We start from the raw sequence: 23,352 nt of genomic DNA, 5'->3' as shown, positions 1-23,352 counted from the left end.
TGTACACTGTAATCACTATGCTAGAAGACCTTTTCAAAATAAGAGATTTAAGTTTAAATCCTGAGTTAGTTGGCTATAGAGAATACATATATAGAAAGAATATAGATTTTTTTATACATTTAATACTGAAATATTTCTGTCCAGTCTTATGATGAATCAGGAAGTGTTAATGAAAACTGGGAGAAAAAAAAAAAGGTTTTCAGTGGGACAAATTGGAATTGTGTATGCCTTCATAATTTTCAATGTAATGATGAACTATGTTATTTAAAAGTTTCATTTTGACACTTTTAGGTTTTCATTTGTTTTATGAGTTCTGTGTCTAATTTGGCATTTTATTGGTGTTCATTTGTTGAATTTATGGGGAAATAATGAAGACCTCATGTGTGGCCCATCATCTTCTGTCCACATCCCCAAGATTTTGGCCGTGCTGAGTTTAGACCTTCTCTAGCAGCAAAGATACAGAAGGATGATTTGGTACAGTAAAAGATGAAAATTCTGTTATGACCAAGACATTCTTAATTTCAAACTTAAGATTCTTTTAGTACATATAGTAGTATATGTGCATAGTTATTTTCTTCTTCATATTTTCATTTTATTTTAATTTTGTAGTTACTACAAAAGTAATCTATTCATATAATCTTATAAATAACAAGAAGGCTCCCTGAGGATAGAAGTCTATAAAGGAGTGTTATATTTATATATGTGTTATATCTGCACTTAATTTGTGTTTAATATAAATAGTAAGGTATATATTTCAATGTAAAAGAGTATCAAATATTTAGATGCCATTGTATCTTAAATATATAACCATAAACTCCTGGTCTTAACTATGATTTATATATTTCAAAAGTGAAAAGTTCTAAAAATTTCTAAGCTTTTTATTTAGAAAGGTGACTAATGCATTTGTCAGAAAAATAAAACTTTGAAATATTTTGAAAATTTAAATACTTAAAATACTATTTCAAATCTTAATCATGATTTTACTTTGTATAAACGCACATATGTATACATTTCATATATGTATAGCCGTCCAGTGAGGTATTTTTTCTAGAAAACTGCATTGATTGAAATTTCATTTAAAAACCCCTTAAGCTAAGGGCATAAGTTTTGACAATGTCTAGAAGGGCTATTATAATTAAGTGCTTTTAAAATAAGTTAAATGGTATTGACTATGTGCATTATAAGTATACATGAGTTTAAATAGATAATAGAAAAATACCTGGTTCCCATCGTGATTCTCAGACACACACATCCCTACCATCTTCTAGAAGGTATTGCTACTTTTTTTAAAAGAAATATAATTTTAAAAAGTAGAAATAATTTCAGAAAAAGTTTATGAAATACAGAAGCATTTTTTAAAGAATGGAATTATAATTGATACTTAACAATCTAGTAGTTTCAGGTATACAGCATAATGATTTGTTCCATGTATACATTGTGGTATGATCACATTAAGTCTAGTTATCTATCACTAAGGTAAGTTAAAGAGAAAAAACTGTCTTGCAGTGAGAACTCTTAAGATTTATTCTTAGCTGCTTTCAAGTATGCAATCCAATATTGACTATAGTCACCATATTGTACATTCTGCCCCCGTGACTTAATTTATAACTCAAACTTTGTATCTCTTGACCTCCTTCACCCCCCCACCCACCCCGAACCCTCCTCCCTTCAGCAACCACAGATCTGTTTGCTGTTTCTATGAGTTTTGTTTTGTTCATTCATGTGGTTTTTTTTGTTTCGTTTGTTTGTTTTTAAGATTCCACATACAATTGAAATTATTGGGTATTTGTCTGTGGTTCATTTCACTTAGCAAAGTACACTGCAGGTCCATCCATTTTGTTGCAAATGGCAAGATGTCATTCATTCTTTTTATGTCTGGGTCATATTTCACCGTGAAATATTTTATTGTATACACACACACCACATCTTTTTGATTTACCTGTCCAAAGACACCTGGGCTGCTCCCAAACCTTGGCTATTATAAACCAGGCTGCAGTAAACATAGGTGTGCATATATCTTTTCCAGTTCATGTTTTTGTGTGTTTTGTTCAGTTGGCATATTTAGTTTTGTTTGTTTAGTTTTGTTTTGTTTTTGGATAAATACCCAGAAGTGGAATTGCTAAATCATAAGGTCTTTCTATTTTTTAATTCTTTTTCTATTTTTAAGTTTTTTGGTGAACCTCCTTATTGTTTTCCATAGTAGCTGTACCAGTTTACATTCCCATGAGTGGCACACCAAGTGTTCCCTTTCGCCCATATCCTCACTAACACTTGTACTTGTCTTCTTGATACCCGCCATTGTGACTGGTGTGCGGTGGTATCTCATTGTAGTTTTGATTTGCCTTTTCCAGATGATGAGTGATGTTGAGTATCTTCTCATCTGTCCCTTGGCCATCTGCATGTTTCCTTTGGAAAAATGTCTGTTTAGGTTCTCATTCTGTGTTTTAGTTGGATTGTTTCTTGTTTTTTTGTTGTCATTGAGTAGTGTGAGTTCTTTAAGTATTTTGGATATTACTCCTTTCCAGATTCATGATATTCAAATAAGTTCCTGATTTCAGTCAGTTACCTTTTCATTTTGTTGATGATTTCCTTCACTGTTCAGAAGTTTTCTAGTTTGATGTAGTCCAGTGAATTTTTGTTCTTGTTGCTCTTAGCTTTGGAGTCAGATTCAAAAAATTATTACCAAGACTAACATCAGGGAGCTCACTGCCTGTTTTACTTTAAGAGTGTTATAAATTCAGATTTTGCATTCAAGTCTCTAATCCCTATTTTAAAGTAATATTTGCGTATGGTGTAAGGTAAGGATTCAGTTACATTCTTTTTGCATATAGTTGTCCAGTGTTTCCAGCAGTATTTACTGAAGAGACGATTCTTCTCTGCTGCATGATCTCACCTCCGTCATTGTAAATTAATGGATCATATATGCTTGAGTTTATTTCTGGGTTTTCTCTTCTGTTCCATTGACCTATATAAATGTTTTTATGCACAGGCTTTTTGATTTTAAACACAAAATGTTGGCAATGTCATATTTATGAATAGCAGATAAGAAGGCCAAAAAAAAAAAAAAAAAGTGAGATTGATACTCTAGTAAAATAAATATAAGAGAATTTCGGTTGAATCAAAGAAATGAAAGGCTTTGCTTCAGACTGATTTGGAAGGCCAGAGAAACTGACAGGTCCTAGAAAAGATACTGGCTTCCATCAGTTTGATACAGAACATAAAGTGACAAGAAAGTACAGGCTTCTTTTAAAAATATAAATAAGATTAATATCAAAGAAAAGACATTTTGCCAAGAATGGCAAAATCCATTTCAGTAAGCCATCCATGTTTGTATCAGAATGTTAACTGTGTGTTTAGGATTCAATAGAGTTTATTTCTTCTTAACAATTGCCTAATGTTGTCTGAGGAAACACAAGATTTAAAAAGTCTTGATCTGTTTGTTACCTCCTGATACTACATTTTCCTGAAAGGCCGATTGAGATTTTCTTTTTCGGAGTAAAAATGTGGTAGGCTTCTCCATAATTAAATCTTGTCCCTCTTGCCTTCTGAGGAATAAGGGTGGTTGGCATTTGTGCATTCAGAGCTGATACTGATTTAAATCATTGCTGAAAGTCAAAGGTGGTAAGTGCATTGCAGAAGAGAGCCTCACAGTGATGGTGAGAAGAGACTGTTTGGCAATTTGAAGTGTTTTTATAATACATCTACGACTCCTGTGGTAGAACTTTATGGTCTTAGAAGCCCATGTAATCATCGAGCCTCGGTCTCCTGAGGCTCCGTAAGTGTAAAGCAGAACAGATCACCTCATCATTCTGAGGGAGGCAGAAGGGAAATTGCTGCTTCTCCGAGTACGCAGTGAGCATTAGTTACAGTGTTCTACATACAAGATGTGCAGGCATTGTATCCCTCAGTACTTGATTTAAGTCAATAACTATTTTAAAAAGCAAAATTTATTTATTTTTTTAAAAGCAAAATTTTTTTTAAAAAGGCATTAGATGATGGGTTTTTATTGGTTTCAGTATCTTTATTTCCTCTCTCAATGGACTGTGAGGCATGCTTAGATACGTGGAATTTGTATTCAGTGCATTTATTTTAATGCAGATGTGAAAATCAGATTTGAAAGGCACATTTTGCTTTTCATTAAATGAGAACTTTAGGGGTGTCTGGGTGGCTCAGTCAGTTAATGTCTGCCTTCAGCTCAGGCCATGACCCCAGGACCCTGAGATCTAGGCCTGGATCAGGCTCCTTGCTCAGCGGGGAGTCTGCTTCTACTTCTCCCTCAGTCTCCCCCTGCTTGTGCTCACTTGCTCCCTGTCTGACAAATAAATAAAATCTTTGGAAAAAATGAAAACTTGAGGCATAAAGCATTCTACTCACTGTTTTTTTTTTTTTTTTAAAGATTTTATTTATTTATTTGTCAGAGAGAGAGCGAGCGAGAGCGAGCACAGGCAGAGTGGAAGGCAGAGTCAGAGGGAGAAGCAGACTCCCTGTGGAGCAAGGAGCCCGATGTGGGACTCGATCCCAGGATGCTGGGATCATGACCTGAGCCAAAGGCAGCTGCTTAACCAACTGAGCCACCCAGGCGTCCCTCACTGGTTACTTTTTATGGGGAAAAATGTTCTTGTTTATGAGAGGTCCACATTGTTTCCTTTTGGCAATCTCTCTTTGATCTGTAAAGCTTCTTCAGTCCTTGAGGATCTACAGTGCTTATTGGTGTCAATAACGAACATTATCCAAACCAGTTCTTTGAGGAGTTACTGAAACGGTGACTCCTCAACCTGATTCTTCCATGTGGCTTTCATAGCTAAGCTATAGATTCAATTCTCTAAGTGCCTGTGAGATAACCCTTTTTAATGGATATCTTCACAGGTATACCCTATTATGCTTAAAACTGAATTCCTCACTGTTGTCCTAAATATCCTTCCTGCTCCAATGTTCATACCTTTGTTAATAGTGCTGTTTAGGCCCAAGCCAGAAAACCAGTTTTCTTTTTTTCCCCCTTTGCTATTGTCTGTCACTACAATCTGCAGATGATTTCTATTCTTCTTTCTTTTTTTTTTTTTTAAAGATTTTATTTATTTATTTGACAGAAGGAGATCACAAGTAGGCAGAGAGGCAGGCAGAGAGAGAGAGAGAGAGAGAGAGATGCAGGCTTCCTGCGGAGCAGAGAGCCCGATGCGGGGCTCAATCCCAGGACCCTGAGATTATGACCTGAGCCGAAGGCAGCAGCCCAAACCACTGAGCCACCCAGGCGCCCCTATTCTTCTTTCTTTTTAAAAAGATTTACTTTTTTTAGAAAGAGACATAGAGGTGGGGAGGGGCAGACACAGAAGGGGACAATCTTAAGCTCACTCCCTAATGAGTGTGAAGCCTGATGCAGGACTTGATCTCACCACCCTGAGATTATGACCTGAGCCAAAATCAACAGTCGAATGTTCAACTAAGTCACCCAGGCATCCCTCTGCTCTCCGTCTTTTGAATCTCTTTGCATTCTCCAGGTGTACCACTTTTATTTTTTAAGTTCAGACCACTATTACTCCTCTCTAACCTGGCTGTACTCATTGTCTCTGTTCCCCATTCACATCTGTCTTCCCATCTATATTGTCTTCCTTCATAATAACTTCCGAGGGAGGGGCGCCTGGGTTGCTCAGTGGGTTAAGCCTCTGCCTTCAGCTCTGGTCATGATCTCAGGGTCCTGGGATCTAGCCCCACATAGGGCTCTCTGCTCAGCGGGGAGCCTGCTGCCCCCTCTGTCTCTGCCTGCCTCTCTGCCTGCTTGTGATATCTCTCTCTCAAATAAATAAATAAAATCTTTAAAACCAACAACAACAAAAACAAAACAAAACAAAACAAAAACTTCTGAGGGAGGTCTCAATTGCAAATATGTTTCTTTTGCACATCAGCTTATATGTCTCTGTAATTCTCAAAATAAATATTTATTTTGTTTTTAGTACTTGTGGATCATCATAGCTGTATGTCTCTAATCCTAATCTGGCCCTGTTGCCCCCCCCCCCCCCAACTTCAATCATTTTAAAGAGCATCCAGCTCCCAGAATGCCCCTTTAAAAACAAATCAAGCAACATCCAACAAAAATCCCTGTGCCCTGCATGGGGTGATCACTGAATCAACCCCCTCGCCTTCCTACTATGTCTCCAACTCCTTAAAACTGTGTTTGCCACCTCCTCCAGGAACTCGGGAGTGACCACCACACCTTCCTCTGAATCTCTGAAAACATTTACTTAGCTTCATAGGCAGGTTTACTGTTACTAGAATCTGGGATCCAAAAGCAAAATTTGATGTAAGCTGCTTTGATTTCTCTGTCTTCTCTATTAGATTTAGAGTAACTTGAAGAATTTTCACAATTTATTTGATTTTAATTCGAAGAGCCTCATCAAGGATTATGAATGTTTTTTTGAATGATTGAGCACAGTGCTGGAATTAGACCTTTACCTCGCTAGGATTTCATTTATTATAGTAAAAGTGCCCAAGCCATTTTTAATCTATTCTACCTTCTTTTGTGACACATGTTATCTGTTGGGATATTTTGGCATTGCAGGAAGACTGTTGCGAGTTCTTACCCTTGAAAAACTTCTAGATCATGGAGGCATTCTGTTGCTCTCTGTGAATTTCCCATTTGTCAGTATCGTTAGTGTCTATTATCTCCTTAGATCCTGTCTATTATCTCCTCAGTCGTTCCATGGTACGTCCTTTGTCTTTCATGTCTCAGCTTAAAGTATTTCTTCAGAGAGAATATTCCTGACGGTCTAGTTTCACGTAGTCACCCAGTCAATCTCTGTGACCTCCCCAGTTTCAATTATTTAAACAACACTGAACAACTCTGATAGGTTATTATTTATTCAGGTGTTTATTGTGTGTGGCTCTACTAGGATGTTACAAGGCTTGACTGGGGGAATGACCCTGTAGTTCTGAAGAAGGAGCCTGCCCACCACTTACTTTTGTAATTATGTTATTTATATATCTTTGTAGCTGAGTATAGTTGACATACAGTGTTCGATTAGTTCCAAGGGTACAACACAGTGGTTTGGCAGGTTTATACATTGTTACGTTCACCACAAGTGTACCTCCCATCTGTCTCCACACATCACTACACTATTCTATCATTGACTGTATTCATTACGCTTTGGATTTTTTTTGAAAGTTGTTTTTTTATTTCTGTGACTTACTCCATAGCTGAAGGTCTATATCTTCCACTCCCTTCATCCAGTTTTGCCAGCCCCATCCCCTCTGGCAACCATCAGGTTGTTCTCTGGGTATAGAAGTTTCAGTCTGTTCTTTGTTTATTAATATGTTATTTTAGATAAAATTTATGACTGAAATCATAATCAAATCTCAGTCTGACTTAGCATAATACCTTTTAGGAATATCCATGTTGTCTCGAATAGCAAGATCCCATCCTTTTCTGTGGGTGCGTAATTCTGTATCTAAAATACATACATATGTATGTATATGTATACCACATGTTCTTTTTCCGTTTCTCTATTGATGGACACTTAGGTTCCTTTCATAGCTTGGCTATTATTAAGAATGCTACAGTAAACAAAGGAGTGCCTGTGTCTTTTCAAATTATGTGTTGCTTTTTTTTTTTTTTCTTTTTAGGTTAATATCCATAAGTGGGATTACTGGAGCATAGGGTATTTCTATTCATAATTTTTTAAGGAACGTCCTTACTGTTTTCTATAGCGGCTGTACCAGTTTGCGTTCCTATTAAACGTGTACAATGGTTCCTTTTTCTCCACATCTTCGCCAACACTTTTTTGTCCTTTTTTTTTTTTTAAACTTGAGCCATGTAAATAAAGTTTTATGGGGACAAAATCACAGCCATTCATTATGTGTGGGTTCTGGCAGCTTTTTTCTACAGTTTCAGTGTGAGTCATTGTGACAGAGACCATATGGGCCATAGACCTAAAATTTTTTCCTGTCCGGTCCTTCAAGAAAAGTATTTGCCAACTCCTGCTCAAGGGCATAGATCAGTGCCCGACACAGATGAGGAGCTCAATAAATGTTTGTTAGATGAGTGTGTGATAGAAGCTAGGTGAGTAAGGAAGGAAGCACACAAATTGGGAGGTACTTAATAGGGAGCTTCTTAGATATTTTTGTTGACCTGAAGGGCTTCCTAATAACTGGGCTATGGTGGGTATATACCAACTTCTTCAAAACATGTATATTAAAAGGGATTGATATATTACCAAACTTGAAACCAAAGAGATGACTGGAGTGATGGGACTCCTCCAGTTCAGATGCTGACGGCACTCGTCTCTCACTTTGAGTCGAAGGGAGGAGAAGGAATTTTTGGGTCACTTATACCTGCTTAGAATGTAGCATAATGAAGGTTAAACTAAAAGTGTTTTACCCTTTACTGAAAATTACCTCTAACTTCAAAAGATGACCTAACACATGAGACTACAATTAACATATTTACTTAGTTTTTCGTTTACTTAAAAGTATTTTTGAGTAATTACTCATGTTAATCATTACTGTTCCTTGAATTCCTACTATGCATTAAATGTAGCGTTCTTTGCATTTTCCTAACAACCCTGAATATCCTAGGTCCTGTTCTCTCCATCTTCTACCTGAAAAACTAGAACCCTAATCCATTTGTTTAGTTTGCCCGGTGTTGTATAACTGTGTATTAAACAGAGAATGGTCCTTTCCCGTTACCTTTTCCACAATGTTCTAGGCATTGGAGGAAAAATAACCTAGTGTCTACCCTAGTAGTGGACAGTATAATAAGGAAGCATGCAAATAAACAAGGATGGTGAAATATGGGAAGCATGTGATTGAGGTTTACAGAAGAAGCTGTAGGAGAGTGGGGAGGTTTATTGAGGGGCAGATGGGGTGGGAAAATCACAGAAGACCCTGCAGAGAAGGTGATGCCGGCTGTCCTAAGAGAGAAGGGAGGAGGTTGACAAGTGGATATGGTAGACCGAGTCCAAAGCCAGAAGACAGTATGTGCAGTGCTGTGGGAGGGAGGCGGCAGCACTGCCTGCTCTGAGGAAGGCACAGATCTCATTAGAGCTTGGGTTTATGGCACATGGAAGCAATGGAAGACCCAACTGGGAGGTTGAGAAGACAACCAGGTAAGACCAGTTTTTATGGAGACTAACTAAAGACTTAGAATTAGGGAGGGCATTTGCAGAGTAGAACACTGTGGCAACCGTGGGAGGGATGGGGGAAATGGAAGGGAAATTGGAAGCAGGGAGATTACCTGAAGCTTGTTGCTGAAGACCTAAGTGAATGTGGCCCTACAGTAAGAGAAGATGAGTACATAGGGGCTCGCACACATGACCTGGTCCTTTACCATCTTGTTACATTTCACAGATCAAAAACCTTTAAACCGTTTCTAATAGCTCGTGCAAATGATTTGTTTTGAGCAGGTGTTGAATCAAACTACATCAAAATAACAAGAGCTTCTTCCCCTGTTTGATTTTGATAAATTTTAAGCTTTTGTGGAATATTAGGTATGATTTATTAATTTATTATTGAACACCTGATTTATTAAAATCAAAAAAGTATTCATTATTAAATTATTTGCTGAACAACACAGTAGCCAGGATTGATAAATATAAATCTCATGTGTCAGTAACTGTAACATGTACTTTAAAATCTGAACAAATCATGCTCAGTGTGATGTAAGTATCCTGAAAGCTGACAGTTGATGTATTTTTGAAGATGTCTATTTGTATAAGTAGCAAAGTATGTCCTAAGGGTTCTGCTGGTGTGTATGCTGGATGCATAGGGACAAATTTCTATTCACGTGCAAGCAGAGATAAGGATATTAACCTCATGTCTTAGAAATGATATTAGAGGGGCGCTTGGGTGGCTCAATCGTTAAGCATCACCCTTCGGCTCAGGGTCCTGGGATCGAGCCCCACATCGGCTCCCTGCTGGGCAGGAAGCCTGCTTCTCTTTCTCCCACTCCCCCTGCTTGTGTTCCCTCTCTCCCTCTGTCTCTGTCAAATAAATAAAATCTTTAAAAAAAGAAAAAAAAAAGAAATGTTTGATTTTATTCACAAGTCTGTAACAATCTAGTTCAATATCTTAGATTTGTTTTGTTTTCACTGTGAAATCCGTGCGTGGTGTTTCCACCAAAGGATTGCTCTTCTTGTTCCCGGCCGGCTACCACATTCTATGTTTCTGTGCCTCTGCTCTTTCCACCTTAAAATCACCAGGCAACTCTTCGTTCTGAAAGTGGTTGACACAAACCCCCGCTACGCACCAGGCAGCCCGTACCTCACTGACCGCATCACCCTGTTCCCCAGGAGCCTTGTTATCCTTTTTCTTCAGCCGTGTCTTGTTAGTCAGCTCTAGTATTTTATGAACCTTGTTAGTGAATTCAGTCCAGTTTTACACGTAGACGCTGAATTGTCTATGCACTTAGACAGTCTGCGAGCTAAGGCAAGGGGTTTCGCAGGTCTAATTTGGTCTGTAATTTTCAGCCCCAGTTTCTTCTCAGCTTTATCAGAGCCGTGTGTTCAGAACTCCATGCACACATGTGCGTGACACACTTTTTCCCACCGGAATTTCAGTGTGTGTCTGCTGTATTCAAGGCCGCATTCACCAGTGTGACTTGATTTCAGGAGCACTGGAAGTATCCCGTTGCCAAAAATTACCTCCTCCCCCAAATTACGTGGTACATTAAATGATAGCCTTGTTTTTTTCTTTCAGTTTGCATTCTCTTGTAATGTCAGTGGTTTTGAACAGTTAACACACTTTTTTCTTCATGTAATGTAAAATGAGGTAGTGTTGTTGGCTATTAATTTGGGGCCAAAGTGAGAGAAAATGTTCTTTGAGGCAAGGGGAGAACAGAAGGCTTTAATTCCTTCTAGCGTTTCAGCAGCTCCGTCAGAATTGTTCCATCAGGGTATTTTTATTTTTATTTTTGTGGGTTTTTTTTTGTTTTTTTTTGTTTTTGTTTTTTGTTTTTTTGTTTTTTTTTTTGAGATAGAGAGAAAGAAGGAGAGCGAGTGCACGAGTAGTGGGAGGGGCAAAGGGAGAAGAAGAGCGAATCTCATGCAGAGTCCACGCTGGGGGAGAGCCCAACGCCGGGCTCGATCTAAGGACCCTGAGATCAGGATCTGAGCTGAGATAAAAAATGAGTCACCTGGGCACCCCCTTCAAGATATTTTTAAAAAATCGTTCGTATGCTGGCAATTAAGAGGTAAGTAAGATAATAATGTAAGGACTGGGGATGTTTCTTGTGCAGTTAGTAAGTCACAGAGTTCTACGTTCATGTAATCTTGAACACGGCTCTGTGAAGTAGATGCTCTCCGTCCCATTGTGCAGGTGAGGAAAAGCAGGTTTGAGAGAGGGTCATTTTCCTAAGGTCAGTTAGTTCCTTCTGGCATCAAGACCTGGGGTCTCTGGGAAGGCAGTCAGTGAGCATAGTCTTTGCTTACACTACATATATTCACATAGAAAAGTCATAACTGCTAAGTATTTGAGGAAAGGATCCCACCAGGAAAATATATGTGTTTTAAAAAAAAAAACAAAAACAAAACCCTTGATCTGAGGTGTTTAAAATTTGGTCTTAATTGAATATTCTCATAGGGCTCCCAACTCCATTTGACTGATCTCAGAGTTTATTTTTTGGGGGAAATCTCATATTTTATTTCACTTGTAAAAGTTTAAAGGTGTTTAGGGCATTTTTAGGTATTTTCATTTGTTCAAAATTTAGCAGGCTCTGTGTTTACTGAAATAAAAAGACTAATATATAGTAATAGGTATTTAACTTTTTAAACAATTTTAATTACAGATAGTCAAATTTATGATAAAAATTATATTGAATAGTATCATTGGGAAAAATTGGATCATCTTCAGGCAATTACTCCCAAATTGCTGGTTTATATTTACACATTATGTTTTCACATTTCAAATGACAATATTTCAGTCACTTGATTCCAGTGAAGAATACCTCTCCATGTGAGAGCTCCTAAATAAAGCAGATGGAAGGGAAGTGGGTTCATTACAAAATAAATAGAATTACAGTCCCATTGCTGTATATAAAAGGAGTGTTGCTATTCAAGTAAAATAACCGACAGGACTAGAATAATACGCTGAGCCGTGGAAGGAATCTTTCATCTGTGTTGAACAGCTAAAGGAGGTATGTACCATACAGGTTTATAAGCAGCCGAGGAAAGGATTGTAATCATAGTCGTTGTTCATGGGTTGTATTTTAGTTGTAAACTTGTTAGATGTTCACAGCCTGCAGACCATCTAGGGTCCTTACTGTATCTGAGCCCCCCCCCCCCCCGATGAAAACAGAAACACAAGGAGTTAAATAATTAAAGCAGCCTGTTGTTCCAGTGATAAAGACTGTTGGCTACTGAAGTTACTCATCGTTTATTTGGTCGTGATGATACTAGAAACAGAAAAACTTAGAATGCCTGAAGGGTAAAACAAAGATTTTTCTTTCCTATACTTAAAATGGTTCTTAAGCAGAATCCGTACAAGCCTCCAAGAAGAATCTTACAAATAATTAGCATTTTATTGGAAGTGACATTAAAATCCTTCAATTAATAAACATGACATTAGATCTCAGTGTCTTCCATTTCCCTTGCATTATTCTTAATTTCTGTAATGACAAAGTGGATTTCTTCTGAGCTCCTTCTATGCATGCCATAATTTGCAGATTTCATTAAAGCAGAACAGCTGGGTTCTGGGTATTAGCCAGGTGCTCTGTCTATGGGAAACTAAAGAGAGAGGGAGCAAGGCCAGGAATCTCCGTAATACGGAGGTTAAAGAACTGACAAGGACAAGCGCCTTTTAATATGTGCACCAAATTCACTGTAGGAATACGGCTTATCTCCTCATCAGGGTCCACATGTGCCTTTGGAGCCTTCTGTCAGCCTTCCCCAGTGGGAGGTAGATTCTTGTGCCGGAGACGTGATTAGAGAGATGAGATTTGGTCCTCCAATCTCCCTGTACCTTATTAATCTTTCATTTACACTGGGATTATATGAGATTCCATTAGCGAAATCCACTGAAAGGATTCGTTCATTTTAATATTTATGCACACTGTCTGGTCCTTAAAGTGGATTCTTTTTGTGTGTGTACTTAATTGGATCAGTGGATTTCTTGTTATTAACATTTTTCTTTTCAGAGATGATGAATAAAATTAGTGACATCTGGTTCAGCTCCACTGTTAAATATAACTTTTAATAACTACCTTATGTACTGTAGGATAAAATGAACATTTGCTATGAAGACAAAATCAGTTTAGTTTAGAATCACATAGTAAGCATTGACTCATTAAAAGAAAAAATAAAGCAAAACTGTAATATTGTGTGCATGTCCAAAAATGGGGTGGTAAAGGATGATATTTAATGATACTGAAAAGTGGCTTTGAAACCCTTATTTACTGAGGTGTGAGAATAGTGTCTTAGAATTTGAGACTAAAATGAAAATTTGTCCAAAACAAAGGATATGATAACGTGGCCCAAAGTATTAATTTGCTATCATGAAGTAGAGTTTTTAAATTATATTAACTTCCACTTTGAAGAAATTTTGTTTTGGCTTTGTGTTGACACTGTTCATTGAATAGATTATTTTTTTTTTAAGATTTTATTTATTTATTTAACAGAGAGACACAAGGAGAGAGGAAAACACAAACAGGGGGCATGGAGGAGGGAGAAGCAGGCTTCCCACTGGGCAGGTAGCCCGAGTGGGACTCAATCCCAGGACCCTAGGATTATGACCTGAGCCGAAGGCAGACACTTAACGCCTGAGCCACCCATGAGCCTGGACAATATTGCTTTTTAAAAAGTGCATTAGTGGGACACCTGGGTGGCTCAGTTGGTTGGGCGGCTGCCTTCGGCTCAGGTCGTGATCCCAGCGTCCCGGGATTGAGTCCCACATCGGGCTCCTTGCTCAGCAGGGAGCCTGCTTCTCCCTCTGCCTCTGCTGCTACTCTGTCTGGCTGCGCTCGCTCTCTCCCACACTCTCTCTCTGATAAATAAATTAAAAAAAAAAAAATCTTAAAAAAAAAAAACCAAAGTGCATTAGTGCCATGTGTTTGTAGTTGTACTTAAGCAAGATTCCCCAACGTGGCATTGTTGACTGTTTGAGCTGGTAATTGTATGTGGTGGGGTCCTCCTGTGCACGGCAAGATGGTCAGAGCATCCCTGGTTTTTCCCCACTAGATTCTAGTAGACGCTTGCGGATCTTGACAATCACAATATCTCTCGGCATTGCTGACTATTCCTCGGGGAGGAATAGTGGTCTCAATTGAGAAACAGTGGGCTACAAAAGTACAGTTTTTTTTTTTTTTCATATTTAAAGTTTTAGATAATCAGAGCTACATATAAAATGAAAGCTTAGAAATCGGTTGCTCATAAACAGTACAAATTTTAGAATGGGATACAATTGAGTGCTGTCTCTAAAGCTCTGTGTTTTTTGTTTTGTCAAATTGAAAGTCTTTCCTAGGTTTTATTTTTGTCACAATAAAAAAGGAGATACTATTAGTATCTCAAAGTGCCATTCTAAAAGTTAAATGGCATAATGTTCTTCCTGCCACAGTATGTGGTTAATTAAATATCACTGACTTTATCAGTGGCTATAGTTTAAATAACCCATACCAATGTTACCTAAATGCAAGGCTATAATAGAGCAGTATTATTAGTTAAATGGAAATAGTATCTTAAACATTTTAACCAGTTCTCCTGTTTTTTGTTTATGAAACTATAACATATTTAGTATGGTTAAACAAAAGTAGTTTTAGTATCTCTTTTGTTTCATGGCTTTAATACCTGTAGGTCTTACCTAAGACTGGTCAAAACTGTCTTGTATTTTAGAAAATGCATTTTTGATGTAGACTTACCAAAGTTATTTTATATTTTGAATAAATCCTACTACGTTTTTTTCTTTATTTTTACTAGCTTCTATCTGTTTCATTGAAAGATTTAGTTGACATTTATGGGCATTACAAATGATCTTAAGGTTTTTCAAATAGTCATATGATGCTTCGAAAGCATGATGAAGTCGTGAGCCTTGACTAAATCAAGAAAATGTCTTCCTGTTTAAATGGGAGCAGTAGTGCAACCCTTTTTGGGTTGAAATTTGTGGAGGAAAATGGGATTCAGAACTTGTCAATGATTCTTTAATCCATGTCATAAGTCTGATGTAGGTTTAAGTCCTGTATTTTAGAAGAATTAGCAGGAAATGTAAGGCACTTCTTTTGTCCTGTTACAAATTAGATTTTTCTTTGTTCCCTTGAGAAGCCAGATTGAACAATAGAATATTCTGAAAGAGAATGGCTGAACCCCAAGGCCATGCTTTTGAAAACTAACTATAGGAAGAATAGAGATGGATGCTTGGTCCTCTGAATCAATTAACAGTGAAATCCTGTCCTACCATTCAGAATAGAGGCCTGAGTCAAGGTTGACTTTTCCAGCATTCATGGCTTTCAACAGGCTTAGCCTTGCATATTTATAAAAGACTTTTTTTTTTTTCCCCAGAATAAAACATTCTTACAAAAATAAAAAATCTCCGTTTCTTAGAAGTGATCCTAAAATGAGGACTAACTTTACTCTTCATGCAGGCGTAAGACACTTAGTTAAGTTCATTAGTAATTGGCACTAGGTTCAGGGCTAGATCACTGTAGACTTGTTTGTCTTCCACAGTGGGGGAAAAAAAAAATGTAGGCCACTCCTGTGCTTGTAAGATTTGTTCAACTGAGAAATTCAAAGTGGATGTGAATGGAGGACATGAGAAGGTTGCAGGGAGCAATGAGTAAAATGGCATGAGTGAATGTAGCATATGTTAAATAATGCAATACACACACAATGTGTAATTGAAAATATGAAATAAGATATTTTAAATATTGCTAAGCCTATAGAAAAGTAGCAGAGCTATTATCTGTGTTCTTAAGTATATCTGTCTAAAAGCATGAAGTTTTGTTTGGGGCCAGGAAATATTGCAGGATTTCTTTAAAAAATAATTTATTTTGAAATAACTATATGAAATATTTTTTGGCTACAAAGTTATATCATAATTTCTGTAATTAGGTGGAATACTTTGCATTTTGGTTTTTTTTTGTGTAGGCATTCAAATAAAGATTGTGACTTACAGGAAATAATTGCTTTCAAAATTCTTGGTAATAAACAATGACAAAGGCAAACAAAGTATGTTGAATTTTAGTGAGTCAGGATGCCACAGTTACTCATGGAGTGTTGAGTCTTTATCAGAAAGAACAATATGTTTTCATATTCCTATTGAACAGTAATACTTGTTGAAAATAATTTTCTGAGGTATTTGGGCTCATTTTATTATTTTTTTCATCATAAAAAGATTATGTTTTATGTCTTGTAAGTACTATGGTCTTAGGGAAGAGGAAGAGACTGAAAATACTGGTTGAGGACAGAAAGGCACAGCCCAACCACGTAAACACTTGGTAATACGAAACAAACAAAAAATCTACAGTAACTTTTAACTTTTCTAAGGCACCAGGCTTTCTACACAGTTGTGCCAGAAGAATTACTTAAAAACATCTTCCTAAGTAAAGTCTACTTGTGAATTTAGATAAGAGAGAGAGAGAAAGAAAGAAAAAAAGTGTAGGTAACTATAATGGAACTAGCAGGGCAAGAGAATAGATTCAGGAAATGACATAAACTTCATTTCACCAGGGCCAATAATCTGCATTAGTTTCAATCTTCTATCATCTGCAGATTACCCAGTTATTTCAGTATTGTGCAGCCTGAGTTATGCTAATGGCATAGAAGTGGAGAGAGATGAGACACCAAATGATTCTGGAAAAGCTATTTAATTTTATAAGGTTAAGCAGATAAAAGTTTGTTCACTTTAGGGACGTAGTTTAAGAAACTAAAATAAAATAGATGTATTAGTCAAATGTAATACATAGAGTGGATCAGGAAAATATAGCCAAATAGGCAAGAGGGGTCTAAAATGCATTCATACTTTCCGGTGGGCGTTGATGCTTTACATTTGTTTTTAATACATTTTTAACTTGCTCAGTATAATTTGAGGAAAAAATTAATTTCTAATGAAGCAATTTATGTTACTTTGTAGTTTTGGTGTTTTCAGGAACTGGAACAGTATGATTGTTCTCTCTAAACGTCTCTCTAAAGTTCTCTGAAGAAAGACTGGAGCTAACTTTGCACTCCCGCAACAGATTCTTTGATTTTGATTTCTTGCTTCAGATGTTCAAGTAAAGATAATGACTAACAGAATAATGATGGCACTAAGAAAATCTTGATCCGTAGACGAGGGCAAATGGAAGCATCTGTAACCCTAATCTGGGATTAAGCCTTGCACATCTGACAGAGATACAGTTCCCTTTCTCTCATTTGAATGGAACTTAAAATCCGTTCAGGCGCCTATTACTGTAGATTCCTTAAGTCCCTGGCTCATTCGCAGATGAACAAGTTTTGAGAAAAACATTTTGATACCTACTTCATTAATGTCTTATCTGCAAAGGAATTTTCAGATACATAAACTGCAAACTTTAAGACCCATCACCATAATAAGAATATTCTGGGGTGCCTGGGTGGCTCAGTTAAGCATCTGCCTTCAGCTCAGGTCATGATTCCAGGGTCCTAGAATGGAGTCCAGCCTCCTGTTCCCTGCTCAGCAGGGAGTCTGCTTCTCCCACTCCCCCTGCTTGTGTTCCCTCTCTTGCTATCTCTCTCTGTGTCAATAAATAAATCTTAAAAAAAAATTCAGAGCTTGACTCCCCCCCCCCCAGTACCTAAAGTATAATTAACAATCAGCATATCAAAGCCTGATATTTGGTAGTTGTCATCAAATAAAACTAAGAAAACAATCAGCAACCTTGAAAACAAATAAAACTTTATTAAAAATAATTAGATACCAGTTGTTGCTTGATGTGAATTAAAGAGTGAAGGAAATTGAAGAGATAGCTAGAGTAGATTGGCAACTAATAAAGTGTATCTGAATCATAAATAAACATGATTATTTGTTCAGTAGAATATTACTGTAAAATTCACGACTGTTTAAAGAAAAGTACAATGTTCCTCTTTTTCTGTGATGTTTTGTATATAACTATAAATATTCATGAATAGTATTAGTTCAGGTTATCCATGTGAATATGAATTTTTATATAATGGGTCACTTAATGTTCATTGGATCATGCTCTTGAATATAAATTCACTAGTATCTCAGACACACCGTGGATCTGACCCAGCTCATGAATATTCACACACACAACTGATCTTTCTGCAAGTAATCACATCCATAAAGATGGAAATCTTGTTAGTTCTCAATAATGAGAAATGCATTTGGATGCCGGTCCCAGGACAATTTCACAAGACCCTTGTTTTCTTTCTTTTTTTTTTTTTTTTTTTAGTAAATGATAAGCTTAAAAATATAAACACATATGCTGTGCATCTTTCTTGTTAAAAATTCTTTTGTTTCTTTGACCTTTACAGAATTTTGGGTGTGATTTAACTTTGACTGCATTTGCCGCCTTCATTTGCTTTGGTCCCAGAAAATAGAAATTAAGCAATTTCTCCAGTCCTTATCCCACACGCATTTCCTCTGTTTAGGCTTGACCATAGATTGTCAAGTGCACAGCTGTCCAGTCTCCTGATCTGCTGGGGGCGTGGTACATATATTCCATATAAAGGGGGGAGAAAAGATGTGAGATGATGTATGTCATCCTTTTGTGTAAAGGGAAGATAATATTCTAAGCTAAGGAAATGTTCGCTGTGTTAGAAATAAGATGCTCTGATCACGGAGCCCCATAATGATACACTAAACCCCACCTTATGGTAGCTTCTCTTTCATTATAATGGATGGCAAATGTTTTTAGTCCCTATCCAAGTTCAATCAGTAGTTGTCAGTAAGAATCAAAATCTGGGGCCAGGCCCTTATTAGCCTCATTCTCTAATATTTAATTGAACTAACCAGAAAAAAAGAACTGTTGCTCACAAAAGTAGGTAGTAAAGGGGCGCCTGGTTGGCTCAGTGGGTAAAGCCTCTGTCTTCGGCTCAGGTCATGATCTCAGGGTCCTGAGATCGAGTCCCACATTGGTCTCTCTACTCGGCGGTGAGCCTGCTTCTCTCTTTGCCTGCCTCTCTGCCTACTTGTGATCTCTCTTGTCAAATAAAATCTTAAAAAAAAAAAGTAGTAGTAAAGCATCAGCTACTTTGGATTTCTAGCACTGGTATTGTCTAGCCTCTGAGTAAATTTTCTTTGTCAAGATGTATACATTTGTTGATTTGTTGTTGTGTAAACACAGACTATGTTAAATGGCAAACATCTTTTTTTAAATTTTCATTCCCGTAAGGACCTAATTATGTTAGAGTGTTACAGAGAATCATCAGTAGTTGAGGGAAGTGTGACCATTAAACTCTGTCCTGAGGCTCTCAGTAGGTTTCTTCTTCAGAGCTGAGCTGCTTCAAGGTGAGGTATGAGTCCCTCCACCCCTGCTCAACCCACAGAGCTGCTATTGCCTGTTCTGTGTATCACAGTGGTTCCCCACAGGGGGCGGTTTTGTTTGTATTCTGACAAGGTCAGGGAAACATGGTGCTTATCACAGCTGGTGGGGGTGGGTGTGTGGGGGTGGTAACTGACATCTAATGAGTAGAGGCCATAGGCGCTGCTAAACAATCCACAAAGCACAGAATAGCTCCCACAACAGTTACCCAGCCCAGATGGTCAACATGGCTTCCGTCATATAAAAATTTGTCTGGAGAAATAATTCCTTGTCTAAACCCGTTGACAAGCATCGCGTTAGAGCATTTTCAGAGATAAGCTGATGAAAAGCTGTAACATTATTTGGCAAATAAATGATGGATTCAAATAGTAATAATAAATTTGAATTTTTCCTTTTTTCTTTTTTTTTTCATCAGCGACGATTGTGTTAAATGAACTCAACTGGACAAGTGCCTTAGATGAAGTTTTCAAAAAAAATCGAGAGGAAGATCCTTCATTGCTGTGGCAGGTGTTTGGCAGTGCCACAGGCCTCGCCCGGTATTACCCAGGTAAGTGCTCAATGACTCAGTAGGTATCCAATGAAATGTAAGTACCAGACTTAATATTTCTTTTTTTCTAATATCTGTTAGCTTCTCCCATATTGTGAGAAAAAGATATCACGCCACTTTGATAAGGAAAGTGTATTCTTACATGGTTCTGTATCTACCCAAATCACTTTAAACTGCGAGGCCTCAGGCACAGCTGCAGCTCTTGGCGTCTGGAGTCCAGCCAGGCTGCAGCGGTGCGGTGAGCAGGTGTCTGTGTACTTGGGACAGGGGGTTATCATGAATCTTAAAACAGTTCGGAGACGAGGGTCCATCTGCTCAGCATGGACAACATGTTGAATCGCAGTGAAGAATGGAATAGAATTTTTAGAAGCTCCCTGAAATATTTCTCCACATTTCAAGTCCGTGTTGTTTTGTCTGAAGAGTGTTGATGCTTTGCTTTAATTAGTGAATGGGGATTTGTTCAAATGAGTATGATGAGAAATAAAATGAAAATTCAAAGAAAATAGAGCTTGTGTAAGTACCCGGTTGGATTGCTTCTGAGGGCATCTTCGTGAGGATATGTATTCAGAGAAGATCAGTGTATTTTACACATTAAAATGAATGAACCCTTTTGTAATATCCTTTATTCTCACAAAGGAGGGTAAGGAGAAATAAATCAGGAACAAAAAAAGAAAAGTATATGATGTGTATAGATCCCCAGAACCTGTTGAAAAGACTAAGTGGAATGTCTGCTGGTATTTTTAAATTCACCTTTTAGAGCAGGCTGACAAGCACAAATGATTTTTGCTTGATCTTTACGGGATGTTAGGTAATTTGGCTTTAAACAATTGTGATACATAGAAGAATTTTTTGTGAGACTGAAGTTTTCTAAGTATTTTTAACAAGTAGAGTTATTCACAATAAAAAGACACACCAGTGAAAATGGGGTGAAGTAGGCATTAGCTAATCTGTAGCTTTGTATGGCAATAACATTAAATAGACAATTATGTGGCCTTCCTCAGACTGAATAGCACTCAGATTAGGTAGACATTCTGCGTCGATGTGAACCCCAGATGCTAAGATCAGTGACAGGTCTTTTGTAGAAACCAGTGGGCTAGTCAAGACCTACTTTATTTTTCTTTGTTGAAAAAAATCATGAGTTAATAAAATAATGTTAGTATCTATGTAATATGTAATCGAATCCTACATCAAACTCTCTGCTCATGGGGCCCCTGCTTCTCCCTCTACCTGTTCTGCCTGCGTGTTCTCTCTCTTTTTCTCTCTGTCAAATAAATAGGTAAATTCTTTAAAAAAATATATAAACCTTAAAGTTATTTAGGTTTTTATGTAGTTTATAAAGTTTATAATTTTTTAAAGTTATTTAGGTATTTATATCAAGTCTTACAAAACATTTCTAAGTGTCATTTTGAGACATAGTAATTAGACACTAGGTGACCTGTTCAGTAATACACAGATATAAGAATACATCTGTCAGTAACTTATAGCATTATATAGCTGTAAAATCTTCTAAAATGTATTGCCTTGTTACCAATTCCATTTATGAGAAATTGATGGAAAGGTGGGAAAAGAAGAGAGAAAATTAGTTAATAATGAAAAACCAAGAGCCCAGTGCCAAAGGGAAATTGATGATGCTAAGAAAAACAACAGACAAAGATTCTAAGAGAAATAGGAAGGGAAACAGAGGGAAGATTGCATTAAGAAGAAAGGAGAGAGAAAGCATGGGGTCAAGAGGAGGAAGGAAAGATAGGTTGAGTTACGAGCATTTTTTAAAGATGGTTCTTTTTACAAATAACAGTTAACTTTTAGCCTTTTTATCTTCTATATTCTTTCATTTTAAATGCTAATCAAAGGTAATAGCTTTGATTTTTTTTTCTTAACCCTCTTCATATATTTTTAAATTTGTTGACATTTGTCCACTTTGTCTTGGAAAAGAATTTTCAGTGTTTAATTTAGCTGAATCCTTATGATACCTCCATAATAGTAGCCGTGGAAGCAACCCTAGCCTCTTGCGATACTTAATTTTTCAACAAAGGTGTGCCAGAAAGTTGGTTCCCTGTGGGACTGATGGCTTGAATTCATTTACCTGTTAGAGGAGGTCATTTAAAATGGCTGTCTTGACTGCTATGAAATACACTTGACGTAATTGAAACTTTGGTGATCTTTTCCTAAGCTTTATATTTCATTTTGTTTCTGACTACCTTTTGACATACAAAAGCCGTACATGATGGGTACAACTTGATGAGTTGGGAGATAAGTATACACCCCTGATACCATTGCTACAGTCAGTATTGTAAACCTATCCATCATCTCTAGAAGTTTCTTCCTACCATCTTGTTTATTATTCTATGTTTTGTGATAAGAGGGTTAGCAAATATTTAGATGTGTAATATATTATTTTTAACTATAGGTATTATGTTAAATAGAAGATCTCTAGGATTTATTCCTCCTGCATAATTAAAACTTCGTATCCTCTGACTAGTACCTCCCCATTTCCCACATGTCCCAGCCTCAGACAACCACCATTCTACCCCACTTCTGTGACTTTGCTCTTTCAGACTCCTCATGGAAGTGGGATCATGTAGTATTTTTCTTTCTTTCTTTGGCTTATTTCCCTTAGTGTGATATTCTCTGGGTTCATACATGTTGTCACAAATGGCAGAATTTCCTTCCCCCCCTTTTTTGTTTTGTTTTTGTTTAAAACCTGAATGAACTTTTTTTTTTTTTTAATATTACCAATATAATAGAACGGAGTCTCTTTATCAAAGACATTAAGATAATATTAAAATTTGGAACTAAGCCACCATATTTGTGTTGATGCTGACAGGCTTTTAATACATTCAACACTTTTTTCAAGTTTAAAGACTTATTATCATTCTTTTTAAAGTGAAGTCATTTTTAAAAATTACTCAGGAAGTCATACTTTTTCCCTCTGATCTTACCATTTTGATACAGGTCAGGATAAGGTAGAGTGGCTCATCCTTGATAAGTGTATGTTAAAGTAAAGGTCAAAAATAGCCTTTAAGGGCGCCTGGGTGGCTCAGTGGGTTAAGCCGCTGCCTTCGGCTCAGGTCATGATCTCAGGGTCCTGGGATCGAGTCCCACATCAGGCTCTCTGCTTGGCGGGGAGCCTGCTTCCCTCTCTCTCTGTCTGCCTCTCTGTCTACTTGTGATCGCTCTCTGTCAAATAAATAAATAAATAAATCTTTAAAAAAAAATAGCCTTTAATATTGTTAATTATCTTACTATGAATGGAATTAGAATATATGTTACTTTTACATAACTGGATTTTTATATAACAAGACTTACACCTCAGGTTTAGATCTCCCTAGTAGCTGTGAGAAACTGGTTGGATTTTCTAAATTTGCTCAGCCTTGAT

At 37.2% G+C, this 23,352-nt stretch overlaps 1 protein-coding gene across 7 annotated transcripts in view; it reads left to right on the top strand.

Moving 5' to 3' along the window:
• The window catches only part of CACNA2D1 (calcium voltage-gated channel auxiliary subunit alpha2delta 1), a 504,453-nt gene that overhangs the window by 344,127 nt on the left and 136,974 nt on the right, over positions 1-23,352 (top strand). For all 7 annotated transcript variants that reach the window (XM_059170974.1, XM_059170972.1, XM_059170973.1 and 4 more), the window contains exon 7: positions 19,845-19,976. In XM_059170974.1, coding sequence (XP_059026957.1) covers positions 19,845-19,976 — 132 coding nt within the window. The remainder of the gene's footprint in view (positions 1-19,844; positions 19,977-23,352) is intronic.

This window comes from Mustela lutreola, chromosome 4 (assembly GCF_030435805.1).
Source record: "Mustela lutreola isolate mMusLut2 chromosome 4, mMusLut2.pri, whole genome shotgun sequence".
Taxonomy (NCBI): Eukaryota; Metazoa; Chordata; class Mammalia; order Carnivora; family Mustelidae; genus Mustela; species Mustela lutreola.
Note: the sequence above shows the minus strand (reverse complement) of the source record. Positions and strands in the feature narration are given on the sequence as shown.